Raw genomic sequence first — 17,768 nt, 5'->3', positions numbered from 1 at the left:
GGGAACCCTCAGTATAAAGAATAAAGTACTTTCTGTTCCTGTGTGTCAAGTCCTATATTTGAGCAACTTTCCTCAGAAGTGATACTTGCCCCATGGATACTTGGATACTTGATCCATTGCCCCTCCCTCCTTCCTTCCCTTGCTATCCTCCGGCTCATCTGGAACACTCATCCACCCATCACCCAATGAGTACTTCTTATTTGTTGGAACCCAGCGCTGAGAGGACAAGAGGTGATCCAGGAAACAAGGGATGGGGAGGGAGGAGCTTTTCCATTCCCAGAACTTTGCTGTCCTGTAGATACAGTGGAGATGGTATGATACAAGGATCCCAGAGACATATGACGATGGCCTCCCATGGCTGCGGCAGACTGATGCCCTCATGATGTACACAAGTTATAAAATCAAGGTCCACCTCGGTCTGTCTGTTCACATCTGTCAAGCTCCTGCCGGGACAGACAGTTGGCTAGATCCTCCAGTGAGAATTGCAGACCCACCCGACCCTCTTCCAAAGCTCTCTGAACCACCTCGTCATGGCCACACTACCTCCCCCCCGCCCCCAGATTTCTGGAGAAGGGACGAATCTGTCAATTCTTGATGAAAAATAAGTCAAGTTCCATAAGTTGCCAAATCACTCCACCAGTCGGACCACCGGGAGTCCAGACACCTGGTCTTCAGCTTCTGCTCCTTGTGGAAGGGTGTAGGGGGCAGGGCTAGACAGGATTCTAGGAGGTCAGCTGACCCATCTGCCTGCTTCCAGAACAACACACAAGCCATTCTGGGGAGTGAATCTTTGAAGACCTCCGAAGTCTTCACAGCTTCCTTTATGTTCTCTGGGGCCTGGTGGTCTTGCCATCCCCCTCTTGCAACACCCGCCCCCTGTCTTCCATTTGGCTTCCGTGGGGATGAAGAGTGCTGGCCGCCATTTTCTGCATATCAATTTCTGTGACCAGCCTTGAAGCCTTCCCTAGAGCCTTCTCTTCCAGGATGCCTCATGCTGGCTCAGTTCCTCACTGGCCTCTGTCAGGCCCTCTGAGGAACATCGGGTGAACTCTGTTTTGAGAGCCCTGCCAGGAAGGGGGCTGGCCCCAAACGGACAGGTGGGTGGAGAGGTGCCTCTCTCTCATGATAGTGCCATGGCTTGTGCACACTGCCCTCTCCTCCTGCTCCTCTAGGAGGAGGCTTCCCAGGGTTGTTGAGTGGTCCCTGGGCTCTAACATCTTGTCCTCAGAGAAGCTGAGTGGGGTGTCTGACTACCATGCTTCCCACCCACCTGCCCCCGTCCATGGGCTCAGATGGTTAAGCGTCCATCTTCTGCTCAAGTCATGATTCTGGGGTCCTGGGATGGCCCCCCACCCCGCCCTGGGGGCAAGTGCACTGCCCATCCAGGGCCTCTCCCTGGGCTCTCTCCCAGGCCTCCGCCTGTCCTTTCCCAACTCTGACGCAGTCTACCGAATTGTTGGTTCAAAAATCCACAGAGCGACAGATTCTTGCTCTGGCCTGCGTGTTGTGTGCAGGCCCCTCCTTTCCCGCCACTTCTTTATCATCCTCAGCCACAGTTCCTTCTTCTCCCAAGCTCGGGACACATCAGAGTTCCAATCGTTAGGCCATTCCCGCTCCGGCAACACACATCCAAGCCAAGACGAGAAGCCCAGAAACAGAAAGGTGCAAGGCAACAGGAAAAGGGAGAAGAGTGTTCCGCGTTTTTAGGCCACTGGTTTCCACCAGCTGCAACCTCACTTTTTATTTTATTTCGTCCTATTTTTATTTCATTTCATTTTAAATGTCAGATGCATTTTGGAAAAAAAAATGGGGGTATTATGTTTTATTTGATGTTCCAGCCATCTGAAATTTTCAGCTGAGTTGCTGATTATCCAAGCGGTGGGCTGGTAAAAACTGGTTAATTTCCCGCCTCGGCTTCCTGACGGGTTTGCTCTGGCTCCGGAGCACGGTGGGCAGATGCGGCCACGTGAGAAGCCTCAAACAGGAGCATGCCACTGCAGGGCGGGCTAGGTTGTCCTGCAGCCCCTGAGACCCGGGGCTGGCTCCGGGGGGAGGAGGAAATGCTAGTGAGCTGGCAGGAATGGGGGAACCCCAGCAAAATGCACAGAGAGCCCCTCCAGGTCTGGCACGGCCCTCTGCTGCCCAGCGTTCCTCAGGGAGCCAAGGACTGTGCTGATGCCATATGGTAGGAGTGAGGAGAGTGGGAAGGTAGGGGCTGAGCACCGTTTCCCAAGAGAAAATGAAAAAAGCAGAGACAAGTGTTGGCCAAGGGCAGGCTTTAGGGGCAAGTCTTCTAGCTGGCTGCCCAGAATCTGGGGCCTGGCTGAGCTCTGAACAAATGTGGATGTTGCATGGGCAGATGAAGGTGGCTCCTGGGTGGGGCCCCCTCCCCCGATCACTGTTGCCACTTACTCTTCAAAATCCTTCTGGGCTCCAAGTCTGTCCATCAGCATTTGGAACTGGGTCTCCTCATCTTCATCCGTGTCGCCCACGTGCTCTTCCCCCCTGGACTGATACACCTTCTCTTCCTGGAGCCGGGCCACCTGTTCACCTGCCTCTTCCTGACCCGGCTTATTCTGGCTGAAGAAGAAGTGACCTGGGGGATACACGGCACAAGGATCTGAATCGGGCAATCCCTAAATACTCACCCAGGAAGACCTTTTCCTTCTTAGTTGCCGGAAATCACCGGAGGCTCATTTGAGAGAAGAAAAGGGGAGCTGCCCCCCACCACCACTACAGCATACATTTTGGACACCATCTCTCGGGTTTGGGGACTTTGTCACTTCCATGGGATTCTGAGACATGCTAGAGCCTGGGAATGGATGTCAGTGTTATCGCACCTCTGTGGTCCTCAAACCTTTGAAGTCTGGCTTAGAGCTCATGTCTTCCTTGATTTCCTCTCTACACAACCGGAGCCTCCCCTCCATCGACCTCCAGCAGCAGCCTGACTGCTCCATGACATCATCGAGCCATTCCCACCACCAGGACCATGGTGGTCCACGTTTACAAGTGACTCTGCAACTCTGGATGCACCTTCTCCATACTCACACCGCCTGCAACACACGGCAGTCTCTCTCATGCTCTCGAGGTGACTGCAAGCTCCTAGAGCTCAGGAGGAGCCTCGGGTTCTTCTGGACAAACTCTACGGTACTTTGTGTAAGGCAGATGTGTGGTGAAACTTGTCTGTTGACCCATACTGGTCCCTGCTCTGATCAATATCTGATCAATATCTGGTCAATATCTCATCGGATGGTGTATCTGGTTCATCGATCTTGTTCGTGAATTTCTGTTCTCCTTCCTCCTGGGTACCTTGAGAATGACTGCTCTATTCAAACACTCCAGAAATTCCTCTGGTGGTGGGCTCCCCTCAACCTGGAAAACTCAGCCAGACCCAGGTTGAAATGAACCAGGCAGCCATCCCACTGTGTTGTGCACTGGTGTCATCGAAAGAAAAGGAGATGTAGAGGCTGGAAATCTCATTTTGGTTCCCCCTTTTATGCCAAACTTGCCCTTCTCAGGTGGGAGGGGATCTGGCCGTGACCGTGTAGTGAGCATGGAGAGAACAGTGGTACAAACAGCCGACGTGGACGCAGAAAGGAGGCCCAAATAATCCAGAGCCTGGAAACTTCCAGAGGGCAAGGAAGCCTGGGCTATACAGACCACAGATCTGGCAGTGAATGCGGGAACCTCTCACAGCTTTAGGTAGATGAATACCCTGGGGCCCCAGAACCCATTGGAACTTACTAAATCCAGTGGTGAACTCCTCTGGCGTCAGAAAGCCATTGCCATCAGCATCCAGGGCATCAAATACATCCTCCAGTTCCTCCAGGCTGAGTGGTAACTCTTCATGGAGCCTCTGCAAACAATCCAGACTGCGGTGGTCAACATTCAGATCATCAGGGAGGGCTGCCCTGGAACTGCAGAGCTTGCTGCCGGAAGGGTCTAGAGTTGGCCCTGTCCTACAAAGACCCCGTTACCGCCCTTCTCTCTCCCTTGAATGCTTTGACTATTTATTGGGTGCCTACTGGTGTGCAAGGCAGTTTGCTAGATTTATAAATATGTGTTTATCAATAAGTTTATAAACAGGTGTATTTGTATTTAATTCTCATGATAATCCTTTAGGCGGGCATTATTATCTCACCTTATAGATGAAGAGTGAGGTTCAAGTTCCCTGCCCGAAGGTCCCCCAGCCTATAAGTAACAATGCCAGGAGTCAAATCCAGGTCTGACTCTGAAGTTGTCCCTCCTCATAACCATAAAGGATGGAAAAGGTTCAGAACTGACTCCTGTGGTAGGATAATAGCTGCGTGACATAGTGTCAGGTGAAACAAGGGAGTAAACATAAAGAACAAGGCCCAGTGCATGTTCAATAAAAGGTGGTAGAGAGGCAGAGAAGGTGAGAGAGACAGAGAGATCCACTGACCCACTAAGGCCTCTCAGCAAGTGAATGCCAGAGGAGTGAGGCTTCACTGTCAGTCTTCCCTACTCTCCCCACGCACCCCCTGCCGCCCCGCCATGCCAGCTCCCCTGCTAGGATGTGGGTAGGCTTCACACTCTCAGAAGCCTTCCCTGATGGAGGCACTCACGATCCCTGGGCCCTAGCATCAAGTTTGTCAGTTTCTGTGGACACACATTTCGATCCTTTAGCTCCGAGGGGATGCTGGGTAAGCCCCCTTCTTCCATGTAAGTGACCCACACCCGTCACTCCAGGCTGTGCTCCCTTCTTCTGCTTCCTACTGGTTCTCAACTAATTCCCAAAAGGATGTTAACTGCCCCTGGCTTAAGGGATCAACCCCCACAAGACCATGTGTGTTCTAAAGGGGAAGTGGACAAGACAGTGTGCAAGGAAGTTATAAATCAACACTGAAGATGAATCCTGGCCTGACTAGGACCACACAGGATGGGAGGGCAGGGAACAGCTGCTGGTACGAGGAGCCAGTGGCTGAGTTCCTGATGCTTCCCTCTGGCCTTCTGCCTGATGTGCCGTGGCCCCAGGCCAAGGCTGATTTGCATCGTTGAAGCGAGTGTTCTCTTAGACCCTAATAACCTAAGATTCCAAACGAGGACTCCCCAAGGGAGTTCATTATGGCCCAGCTGACCCTCCCCCTTCCTCCCTGTTACCTAAGGGACAGCTACACAAAATTGCCCTCATGCAAGTGACTGACAGCTGAAGACAAGGAACACGGGGCTGTAGGAAGGAAGATGTATACCCATCTGAACAATGAAAACGAGCTGGCAGGTGTGAAAGCCCATAACATAACTTGCAAGAACACTTGGCTTGATCCGATGGCAATCTTCTAGCTCATAAGCCATAAAGTTTATTTTGGCAGGTCGTACATTAAGGGAGACTGCGATGCATTACAAAGTGGGAAGCTAGGATGATGCGGAAGCCATTTAGGGGAACTGAATTAAATATGAATGAGTTTTTTTAGAAAGGAAGGGAGTGAGAGTGTGTGCAAAGATTCTAGAAGTGCCTCTGCTTAGCATACAGCAGAATCGCAGGCTTATCAACAATCCATAAACCAACGGTCTCAAAAGCCACAATAAGAGAATGTGGGGTGAGGAGTGAGTCAATTTTACAAGGAGGAGGCTTATTAGCTCCACTGGAAACCAAAGGGTTCACATGGGAGGGAGAGTCAAAGCCCGAGCGACTCTGGACTCTGGTTCATTCCTCGGGGCCGTCCTCCCTCCCTCCCCGCCGTCAGCCTGCGGTCGCCGAATCTGATCCATGGTGTGCTAAAGCTAGAAATGGCTGCAAGGGGGCTGCCGAGGTTGGTGGGACCCTCCCTTTGCCTTTCACCAAAACCACCCCACATGTGGGGACCCTTCCTCTCTTTAGCTGTCATACCCCACCTTTAGGCTCCATTCCTGAGTCTAGCACAAATCCCTCCATCACCAAATCCCAGGCTCTCTGGTCTACAACTCAGGCTGGTTTCCTCTTTCTGCTGTCAGTGAAGCTGGGGAAATGATATTAGATCCTCCCTGTAGTTCTTACCCTTCCTGTGATTCTTAATCACCATAATCATCTCTTATTTATCTCTGTTCTCAGGACCTGTAAGCCGTGTAAAACCAGCTCATTCTGGTCTTGTCCCCTGGGCACCTGGTGTCTACATTTTCAACTGAGGTAAGCAGAGTGAAGGGGGACAAGATGATTCATTCCACCGATCGGCTAGCCTGCAAGGCTCCAGATTTGCCTAAAGTCACAGTGGAGACCAGCGCTGGGATTAAAGAGTTGATTTCGCATTCAGGGCCTCAGCTAGAGTCAAATGGTACTCTACCATGTTCTCTCTGGAATTCCCTACTGGGCATGAACCATTCCCCGCCTACCCAGCTACCACCCAAATTCTCTCTCGCCAGCAGCGCCGTGCCCCAGGCTTCCAGAGATCCTGTTTCCTTTGTACATCCCGTTTCACTTCCATTCCCATCCGGAAAGGCAGGCAGGGGAAGGAGGAGCCATGGGGAGGAAGTCAGCTTGCCCTCTTTATGCCAACACGCCCTATGCCCACGGAGCTCTGTAGAACCCCACTGCTCCTTGCAGACCTGCCTCCCTCCACTGCCGTCAAGCTGGCTCTGAATTCCTGCCCCACTGAGGCTCTGCAGCCCCTGGGGCAGGCCAGGCTGTGTGAGTCCCCCAAACACAAGTTCCTTTTCACCAGTCTCGGGTCAGCTTGTATTTTGTATCCTGAAAGATGCGACTAGTTGATGAATGTCTGCTCCTTCAGTGGACTGGAAGCTCTGAGGCAGGGACCCTGTTCATTTTCACTCACTATCCTGTTCCCGGGGAGCTCAGTGCTGACCCACGTGGAGTATTCAGATACTTGTTGAATGAACGAGTAAACAACTGAGTGCTAAGAGTGATGGCAGGAGACCCCAAACTCTTATCTAGGGAGAACTGGTGTGGACTCTCATGCTTCCGATTGTGACCAGGAGCACACCTGCTGATTCTCGGCAAGGTCTTGTAGATAGGACATTTTCCAGGACCTGGAACAGGAAGCAATCCTGCAGCAGTGCCAATGGCTGGGACTCCCAGAACCACAGAGAAATGTTGTCTTCTGCTGCTCATCAGCCAGAGCCCCTAACCTTCCTGGCCACAAGGCCAGTAGCACGCATTTTGCGGCTGAAAATGAATGGGTGCACAGCCTCCAACGTGTCTTTGGGAAACTCATTAAAGAGAAAACCAGGGGCACCCGGGTAGCTCAGTGGGTTAGGCGTCTGCCTTCAGCTCAGTTCGTGATCTCAGTGTCCTGGGATCGAGTCCCGAGCTGGCCTCCCTGCTTGACGGGGAGTCTGCTCCTCCATCTGCCCCTCCCCCTTGCTTGTACGTCCTCTTTCTCTCTCAAATAAATAAAATCTTTAAAGAGAGAAAGAGAGAGAGAGAACCAGAAGAAATCCAACTTTACAGCCAGAATTAAAGTCTCCCTCCTTTGGAGGCTTCTATGACATCCTGTTCGGATCTCCATCTCAGCACCAACCATTCTCTTCTCGTACCAAACATCTTCAGGATGCGAATTCGAGGTACAAGAGATGAAATCTACCTTTAAAGCTTTGTGCTTTCACGTGTTTGGTTCAGGCTGTTCGGTGTAGCCTAGGGTTTCTTAACCTCCACCCTATTGAGATCTTGGAATGCTTCCTTCTTTGTTGCGGGATGGAAGGGGGTTGTTCTGGGTATTATAGGATATGCAGCAGCAGAGGCCAGAAACACCTCCCTCCTTAGTGGTTTCAGTTGAAAATATCTCTGGACATCACCAAATGTTCTCTAAGAAGCAAAATGGCCCCAGTGGTGTGGACCAGACACAAACAAACACAGCACCAGCTGGGGACAAGTGGACGGCTCCTTCTTCAGCATGAGCGCCTTTTCCTTATCTCCAAGGAAGCATAAGACAACTTGCACTTAAAATCAATGTATGATGTTTTAGCTGTTCTAGAAAATAGTATTGTGGTTCTTCAAAAAATTAGAAATAGAATTACCCTGTGATCCAGCAATTGCTCTTCTGGCTACATCCCTAAAGCACTGAAATCAGGGACTCCGAGTACTTCACACCCTTGTTCATAGCAGCGCTATTTTCATGCAAGGGCATGAAGCAACCCAAGTGTCCACTGAGGGAGGAAAGGATGAGCAACGTGCGGTATTCAGACAGGTACAATGAACTATTAGCCAACCTTACAATGGAAAGAAATTCTGAGCCTTGCTACAACATGGATAAGCTTTGAAGACATCACGCCAAGTGAAATAAGCCAGTTGTAAAAGGTCAGATACTGTGTGACCCCACTTATACGAGGAACTTAGAGTAGTAAAATTCATAGAGGCAGAAAGTAGAATGGTGGTTGCCAGGAGCTGTGGGCAGGAGGCAATGGGAGTTAGTGTTTAATGGGCACCGAGCTTCCATCTTGGAAGATGCTAAGAGTTCTAGAGATGACCATGGTGAAGGGTGCATAACGTGAATGTGTTTAATGTCATTGAGCTGCACACTATAAAGGGTTAAGATGGTAAATTTCATGTGGTGTGTACTTTGCCACAATTTTAAAAAATCACAGTGTGGAGGACATCAAGGACTGAGATGAGACATGGGGCGCGAGTCCCCACCTCACTCTCCCAACACACATGCATGCACATTTATGGAGGGATTTCCAGGTCCTAGCCTCAGGGCCAAGTGCTCTCGTGCACACACTCATTTAATTCTCTTCTAACGCTGGGAGGCACTATAAATAATTCACAAATGAGGAACTATGGCCCAGGGGGCTTAAGCGACTCACACAAATTCACATACCACTACTACGTGAATTTGCAGATTCAGGGTTAAAACTTGGTTCAATTTGCTCTAAAAATCCTAGAAAGTCTTCTTGTTAACCTAAACCAGGAACCATGGAACTTTTTCTGTAAAGGACTAGATAGTACATATTTTAGGCTGTGCAGGCCCCTGGGTCCTTGTCACAGCTCTTCAGCTCTGCCATTGTAGCACAAAGCTGCCGGGGATGCAAATGAAGGAGCAGAGCTGCGTTCCAATAAAACTTAATTTGCACAAATAGGACCTATTTGGTTGGTTTGCCAACTCCTAGATGATTTTTAACAGTTTGGCTAGTCTAGGAACTCTAGGCAGTGTTGGGAGGCAGGTACCTGGCCTTGGTAGGTCATCATTTCACTTGGGAAAATCAAGGAAACAGAGATTTTGAGGCTCTAGGTTTCTTCAGAGAGATCTCCTGCCCATGCTGACCCCGTCTCCCTCTCTGGGCTGAAAGAGTTCTTTCATGCCCTCCAACCTGGCTTCTCATGTCTCTCTGTCCCTTGGAGGCTGGACCGACTTCTGCTTGGGGCCCTCAGCCTCATGACTCTGCTTGTCTAGGACTGTAGTAGACTTCACTCCACAAAGCAGTCTTCACCCCAATTCTGCCCTGGAGTAATCCCCATGAAACCCAGAGAGGTTCTTCCTAGAGGATGGAGGGAGATTTCTCAAACCGCTGCCTCCAGTCTGTTCACACAGACTGGTTCTGCCATCCACCGACCCTACGGTAGAATGTCTGCACTTGGGGCCTGAGCCTAAGGCTTGTACCCCTGCCCTCCGTGCAGCCTGCCTCAGGTCCCTCCAAGTTGCACCAGGGTCCTCAAAGGAAAAAGTTTCTCCTGGACTCTGCTCCTATCCTTCTGTGGTCCCTGCTCTATCCGAGTGGGCTGGCTCCATACTGCCGGGGCTCAGACACTGTGGCAGTCTTGTGGAATGGGCTTGTTCAACTCTGCTTCTCCACCCGCTTCGTCTAGCCCTTAGGTTGGTCCTGCCAGGTAGCTCGTGGCCTCTCCTTCCTTGAGAGCCATTCCCTGCTTCAGAGGGCTTTTCCTGGTGGCTGGATGTGTGTGTGTGTGTGTGTGTGTGTGTGTCTTCTGAGCTCTTCTCCCAGTTCCCGTGAGGCTGGGCTGGGAGCCGAGGGTGAGCAAGGTGGTGGCAGCCAGATCTGAGGAGCTGGTCACCAACCAAAGTGGGGTGACCTCCTGGCAAAGCAGCTTTGTGCAGGAGTGATGGGCAACAGACAGATGCCTGGAGGTTATGCCCAGGTGGACCGGGGGGCACACAGAGTTCCCACAGAGAGCCCAGGATGGCTAGGAGAGGGTTATGATTCTCCCCGTATTTCTTTCCAGCCCATCTTCCCCCAGACAGAACAGCAGCAGAACTGCTCTTGATGGCACTTTCTCAGCCAACAGAACTAAACATTACAAATGCTTCACTGTCCACAGTACATAGAAGCTTCGGGGAAAAAAGGAGATGGTAGGAATAAATGCCACGGATGCCAGGTAGGAGGTCTCTTCCCTTTTCCTGCCTGGGTCGGGAGCAAGGACTGAGGAGGAATGCAGCTGAGTCTGTATCTCTGAAACTCCACGTTTATTTCAGCTTGATTCCTCCGGGTCAAATACAAAGGATGTCTTACAATTTACACTTTATACCTTAAATTTACCACACCTCTTCCTCCCTTCATTAAAAAGTGGGCTTCCGCGGGCTTAACTGGGATATATCCAGAGCAAAGTGCTGAGCTGCACCAGGCATGTGGCCCAGAGCTGACCCTTGGCAAATGTGAATTCCCTTTTCTTTCCAGAAGGGATAATCAAAAGTTGAGCACGCCATTAAAACTGCCACCACCAGCCACCACGACCGCAGACCTATGAAGGCGATTACAAAGTTCACGGACAGGTTATGTCAGATCAAGATTTCCTCAAAGCGCATTGAGTCTGACTTTCCATGGGGAGTGCGATTTGGGGAATGAGTTCCAGTGACAGAAATACACTGGGGGGTCAACTACTGAAAACAAGGGTGTTCTGAGCTCACTTGCAGGCTAAGCGGGCCCCATCCTCCTGGTCTTTTCCCTCATTTTGTGCAGCTATTCTATGGTGGAAGAGTTCTGGGAGCACCCGAAGCCTGAAAACACCATCCTGTGGGGCCCAGGGGAGAAAGACCAGCCGCCTTTCTGCCAGGTCACCAGCTCAGCTCTTCACAGCTCCCAAGTGTGAGCCCACACGCGGCTGGTGCCCACTAGGGTCTACAGTCCCCTGCCCACACTCAGCATATTCTGAAAAGCTAAATTTTAAAAAAGGAAACTTGACCACTGCAAGACTTCCCTTCCAACAGCTTGGCTATGTATCCCTTCCCCGCTCCCCGAAATGCTCTTGACCAAGCAAATGATGGGAAGGCTGGGGAAGGGCTGCTCGCAGCCTGTTCTGGTTGAGGATGCATTTTATTTACTCATGTCAGTTGAAATCATGACTGCAGCATGAAGGACTTAAGTAAGACCCCAGAGTAAGCTTTTGACACGAATGGTAGAAAGGCGCTAGATGAGAGGTTGGCAAAACTAGGCCCCCGAGCTATACGTGGGACCCACCACCTGTTTTTTTTTTTTTTTAATGGCCATGGAACTAAGAATGGATTTTATATTTTTATTACATTTTTTATTCAAGTATAATTAACATACCACGTTGTCTTAGTTTCAGGCATACAATATCATGTTAAATGGTTGAAAAAAGAAGCAGAATATTTGGTGACACGCGAAAATCATATGAAATTCAAATTTTAAGGGTCCATTAATAAAGTTTTATTGGAACAGAGCTGAGCTCATCTGTTTACATGCTGCTTGTGGCAGCTCGAGGAGCAACATGTTGAGCGGTCATGGCGGTGCTCACAGCCCACAGGATCTCGAATCCTTACTCTCTAGCCCGTTACAGAGAGGTTGCTGAGCCCTGCGCCAGGCAATGGTGTGCACTGGGCTTCGGCAGTATCTCTCTTGGGACCTACTGACAAGGGGCTGAGTGCGGTGGGCATGAGGGCGAAGGTCAGATAAGAGGAGCTGCAGAAGGGCCTGCCTCTCCTGCTGTTGCACCTGTCACTGGGTCTGCTCCGAACGCACACATAGCTCGGGGCTCTGTTGTGAAGCCGCGGGCTGGTGCCTTTCCACTTTGTCTCCAAAGGTTCTCCTCCATTGTCTTACTCAAGTCCCTTATGATGCTGTCGCCATTTCCCACAGTCCTGGGAGTTACTGAGACAGAGAGGGAAAACAATCTCGGGGTCTGATGGCAAGCAAAGGCCAGAAAGGGAGCGAACCCAGAAGATCTGGCTCCCAGCAGAGTTTGGTCTAACACCTCCTTCCAGGGAAGAGTAGACAGCCTCTTTTTCTGCCCCTTAACCCAAGACCCATGCCATTTGGCATTCCAGGTGGGCAGGCCTCTTACCTGCATGTCCCTTCTGGCGATGAAGCCCTTGCCTTCTGTGTCGCAGGTCTGAAAGAATTCCCATGCCTTGCTCTGCAGTGCCACCTCGACGGGACCCAGGCAGGCCCCACTCTCCTTTGCACCCTGGCCAGGTCTCGGGGGTCTAGAGACCACTCTCCTGTCAGGGGTAGCCATCCGGGTTTGTCAGTTCCTTCAAGTCTTTGCAGAACCTGAACACAGAAGATGAGAGAGACAGTGGGTGTGGTGTGGATGGAGTGAGGGTACCCGCCTCTCTTAGCAGCCACCTCCTCATTAGCAGCTCAGGACAAAGGGGAATGTGCTGTGATCACAAAGAGATCAGCCAGCCCATCAGAGAAAGAAGAGGGGGGAAAAGAAAACAGACATTTCCAGATTGAAAGGAGGTGGGTGGGTAGAGGAAGCCTGAAAACAATTTCTCTCCTTTTAAACTGACAGCGATGAAACAGACCCTGCTAGACGAGCTACCATTTATTGAGTGTTCAGTCGGAGGCAGGCACCAGGCCTCGGTCTTCTATACACATTTTCTCACTTACTTCTCACATCCTTCTGAAATAGATATCATCATCATCCCGTTATTGATGCTCAGACATTGGAGTGACTTGACCAGGGCCAAAGAGCAAGGTAATGCAAAAAAGATTTAGATCCAAGCTCATTGAATGTGGATTTGCTCTTAATCCTATATTGTCCTGACCCTTCAGCAATCCCAAGGGTGGACAACCCTCCTCACTCAGATGCAGCATCTTCTAGGTCATTCACAATCAACAAGCTCTTGGTGAGCCCCTAGCTCATGCTGCAGACCTCCTTGGTGTCTGTGAGCCTGCAGATGAGAGCTGACGGATGGAAGTGTGCCACGCCTGCAAGGAGCTACCTGTTCTCCTGGACTTGCCAGGTGTAGTTAGGGGACACCCAGGGCTGTCTCCAGCCAACACAGAATCACAAATCCTATGCACTGATCTGATTTTGAAAGCCCCTCCAGGAGTCTTTTCAAGGGGTGCATTGTGATGTGATGCTATAGAAGAAGGTTTGCAGAAACCTGCTTCTGGTCTGGACTCAGCTGCTTAGATGACCTTGAACAAGTCAGTACCTGTCTGGTTTCCGTTTCCTCATCTGTGTAATGACAAGACTGGACCTGTTTGTATTTAAGGTCCCTTCTACCTCTGTCTGTGAGTTTATGAAATTTCAACTGAAGAAATTGTTCTTAATACAAAAATTGGGTTAATATGATGAAAGGCAATATCACAGTCCTTGGAGTTTTCTATCTCAAGACTTTCTGGAAGTAGGCTAGGTCCACATTTTCAGTATTTGATAGTATTTGAATGTTAAAATACAGATACACACTATAATGCACTTAGGGGAAATGCAGAAAATGAAGTTCTAAATTGTGTCTCTTGTGCCACGCTCAGAAAAAAGATGGAAAAGTCACTGCATCAGCAGGGGAATTTGTCTGATTATCTGAGCCCAGAGGTCTGGCTCAGTTACACCATAAGTCCAAAGTAATCTATGATTGCAGTCAACATTTTCCACCTGCCAGATGTGTCAAGAGCTGTGGGCCCAGAACTAGAAGATGACTCCTGGCCTTAGGAATGCACTGTGTGAAGCAGAACCCAGACAAGGTACCGCAGACTTCATCTTCTCTTTCCATCTGGCAGGATGATGGGCTCCCATCGGACTCCTCTAACCAGCCGCCCCTCTCCTTGGGAACTGAGTGTTTCTCTTCATCCCTACAAAGTGTGAACTGCCCGTTACCTAATCATAGACAGATTTAACATTCTTATTCTCTCTTTCCCAGAGGGAACTAACTGCCTTAGTTATCAGTCCCAAGAGAGTGGGGTTGTTTCTGTTTAGCTTATATGTATCGCCCAGAACATCTACGTGCAACTCTGAGCTTAGGAAGGGCTTTGGGATAATAACAATGGTTGCATCTGAGCTTCTGTAAATGCACAGCATGAGCAGAGTTGTCTATGTCTTCCTGCTACCTAGCCAGGACCATCTCAAGGTCTTTGCCATCCAGTAGTCCCTACCCCATTGCCACCTGCTGTTCTCAGAAGACTGGACTAATAACACCCCTCATTCCTTGAGGGTTTTCTCTTGCCAGCCCCTTAACATACTTCATCCTGATACAACCTGATATCTCTCTGTAAGGTAAGTATGATTAAAATTCTCATCATACAGATGAGGAAACTGAGTTTGGGAAAGGTTAAACAACTTGGATCAAGGTTATGTACTATACCACATTGCCTTCCTATCATAGGTCCCAGCTAGGCCTTACTCTTGATGGTCTGTCACCAACAGATAGTAACCTAAATCACCTCCCAGGGACATATTCATCATTTTAACATTTATCACTCATTCCTTCACTCATCCATTCATTTTTTTCACTCATTCATTCTCATCTATTGATTACCCTGTAGCAGGCTCTGAGCCAACACTGAAAAATGGAAACACAAAGAAGACATGGACCCCTCCCCGCCCCCCATTAATGAATGTGCTTCCAATGGTGGGATTTCAGTCACAGTAACTGGCAGTAAAGGAGGGTATTTTGGGTTAGATCCGATCTCCCTCAAAATAAGACTACATAGCAATGTGAGCTTAAGTAAGCTCCTGAGCCATTCTGGACTTGGCAATTAGTAGGGGTGATCAGTCAGTTCTACGTCTGACTGTCTCTGGCTCTCTGCCTTCCCTGACCCATGTCACAGATGATGTGTGGCAAGAGACAGCCAATCCAAGAGTTCCAAAGCACCAGCTGTAAGCAATGCCTAGATGGGCACCAAGTCTTATTTGATGTTAACCCCAGTTCCTAGCCCAGAATACGGTAAATAGTAGCTCCTCATTGATTGTCTATTGAATAAAGGAAGACCAATTTTGGCTGAATTCTTTGCAGGGATGCCCCCCAAAACATTTCTGTTTCAATCAGAGAGCTCTATAGGTGGGATTTTTATCTCATGAAGATCAAGTTCAGGCTTCCATTTCCAGAAAAGGTGGAGTAACAGGGACTGCATTTACTTTCCCAACTGAAATAATAAAAAATCCAAACAAAATAGATTTTTAAAAAATGCTTTTGAAGACACTGGCCATCGGGTAATGAAGGACAATGAGCCTTCGGCAGGGTCAGGACTAGGCTGAGCTAATGACTCTCGGTACTAGCCCTGTAGTTGCATAACTCTGCAAGTGTCTTCTTAAGGTTGAGACACCGAAGATTTAAAGAGATTTAAAGAGAAATCCATTATGAAAACTGTGTATCAGAGAGCAATTATCTTCTTAAGTTTTGTACCCTAGGGCCCTTACTCATCTCACCCTAGCCCAAATCCTTTCTTGTGACAGATGGGAAACAAACAAAAGGCACCCTATTATTGCCTAAAGAGTTTTCAGGCCAGGACACAGGAAGGGGAAAGTCTGGCAGACTCTCCAAGGCAGAGTCTGGCAGACTCTCCAAGTTGAGGTAACCCAACTATACGCTGCCTATAAGAAGTATAGTTTAAACATTATGACACAAATAGGTTAAAAGCAAAAGGCTAGAAAGATATATACCACCTTAATATTAGTCAAAAGAAAGTTTGCATATTAATATCAGGCACAGTCTATTTTAGAACAAAGAATATTAATGAAAATTTAAAAAATAATTCACAATGATAAAGAAGTCAATTCATCAATACGATAATAATAATCCTAAATACTTATTACATAAAAACAGGGCTTTAAAATGCATGAAGCAAAAATAGAACTGCAAGGAGAAATAGACAAATCCACAGTCCTACTCAAAGACTTTAATATCTGCCTATCAATAACTAATAAAACAAGTAGATTGAAATCAGTAAAGATACAGAAGTAAACAACACTGTCAATCATCTTGACCTAATTGACATTTGTAGAATACTCTATCCAACAAAAGCTAAATACTCTTTCTTTTCAAGTGCACATGCAGTATTTACCAAGATGGTCCATATCCTGATCCATAACACAGTTTCAATAAATTTTAAAGGATTCAAGTCATATAAGCTACGTACTTTAACCACAGGGAACTGCATTAGACCCAATAACAGAAAGACCTCTGGAATATCCCCAAGTATGTGTAAACTACATAATATACTCCTAAATAACTCGTGGGTCAAAGAAGAAACAGAAAGGGAAATGAAAAAGTATTTTGAACTAAGTGAAAATAAAAGCACAATATATCAAATTTGGTAGGTTATTGCTAACATAGTACCCAGGGAAAAAAATTATCTAGACACACGTATTAGAGAAGAAAGATCTCAAATCAATGACCTCAGCCTCTACCTTAAGAAACTAGAAAAAGAAGAGCAAATTACACCCAAAGTAAGGAGAAAAAAATACTAAGAGTCTAAGCAGAAATCAATGAAATAGAAAACAGAAAAACAATAGAGAAATAGCAGAAATTTGAGAGGTGACACATTGCAAATTCTATAGACATTAAAAGGCTAAGAGAATGTATGAACAATCTTATGGCAGAAAATGTGACAATTTAGATGAGATGGACAAATTCTTTGAAAATCACTAAATATCAAAGATGAGTCGAGAGGAAATAAGTAGGGGCGCCAGGGTGGCTCAGTAGGTCAAGTCTCTGCATTCAGCTCAGGTCATGATCCAGGGTCCTGGGATCAAGCCCTGAATTGGGCTTCCTGCTCAGCAGGAAGCCTGCTTCTCCCTCTCTCATTCCCCCTGCTTGTGTTCCCTCTCTCGCTGTGTCTCTCTCTGTCAAATAAATAAATCCATTAAAAAAAAAAAAGAGCAAATGGGTAAAATGGGTAACACAACTAAAGAAATTAAACAGACAGTGACAACACTTCCTACAAGAAAACTCATGGACCAGATAGATGGCTGTATTGAAGAACACTACAAATATTTAAAGAATAATTAATACTGGTTCTATGCAAACTCTCCAGAAACCAGAAAAATATGACATACTTCCCAACATACTCTATGAGGCGAGGATTACCTGCTACCAAACCTGGACAAAGACATTACAAGAAAAGAAAAAGGCCAATATCCTTCATGAACACAGATGCAAAAATTCTTCAGGCAATTTCAGCAGATTGAATCTAACATTCCTATATAAACAGAATAAATACATCCTGACCAAGTGGAGTTCTAGTCCAGGAATGCGAAAATGGTTTAACATTTGAAAATCAACAATGTAATTCATCATCTTAACAAATTAAAAGAGATAACCCTTATGATCATCTCAGTAGATGCAGAAAAAGCATTTGACAAAACCCTACATCCACTCCTGATGGGAACTCTCAGAAAACCAGGAATAGGAAGGAGTTTGCCCAACCTGAAAAAGGACTTCTACAAAAAACAACAGCTGATACCATACTTAATGGTAATAAGACAGATGCTTTTCCCCTATGATCAAGAAAAAGACAAGAATGTCTACTCTTAATGATTCTATCTAACACTATGTTGGAGATTCTAGCCAGTCTGTTGAGGCAAGAAAAGAAATAGAAAATGACCAGATTGGGCATGGAAAAAGTAAAATTATCTTAACTCCCAGGTGACATGATTGTCTATGTAGGAACTCTGCTGA

General features: G+C 47.8%; 1 protein-coding gene across 1 annotated transcript in view; it reads right to left on the bottom strand.

Moving 5' to 3' along the window:
- The window catches only part of CRACR2A (calcium release activated channel regulator 2A), a 102,319-nt gene that overhangs the window by 57,318 nt on the left and 27,233 nt on the right, over positions 1–17,768 (bottom strand). Inside the window, exons 2-4 of the mRNA XM_044226772.1 lie at positions 12,206–12,414; positions 3,745–3,856; positions 2,413–2,596 (exon numbers count right to left, since the gene is read on the bottom strand). Of these exons, the coding sequence (XP_044082707.1) occupies positions 2,413–2,596; positions 3,745–3,856; positions 12,206–12,379 (470 nt within the window). The 5' untranslated portion in view covers positions 12,380–12,414. The remainder of the gene's footprint in view (positions 1–2,412; positions 2,597–3,744; positions 3,857–12,205; positions 12,415–17,768) is intronic.

This window comes from Neovison vison, chromosome 12 (genome assembly GCF_020171115.1).
Source record: "Neovison vison isolate M4711 chromosome 12, ASM_NN_V1, whole genome shotgun sequence".
NCBI classification, from domain to species: Eukaryota; Metazoa; Chordata; class Mammalia; order Carnivora; family Mustelidae; genus Neogale; species Neogale vison.
This window is presented reverse-complemented; position numbering and strand designations above follow the sequence as displayed.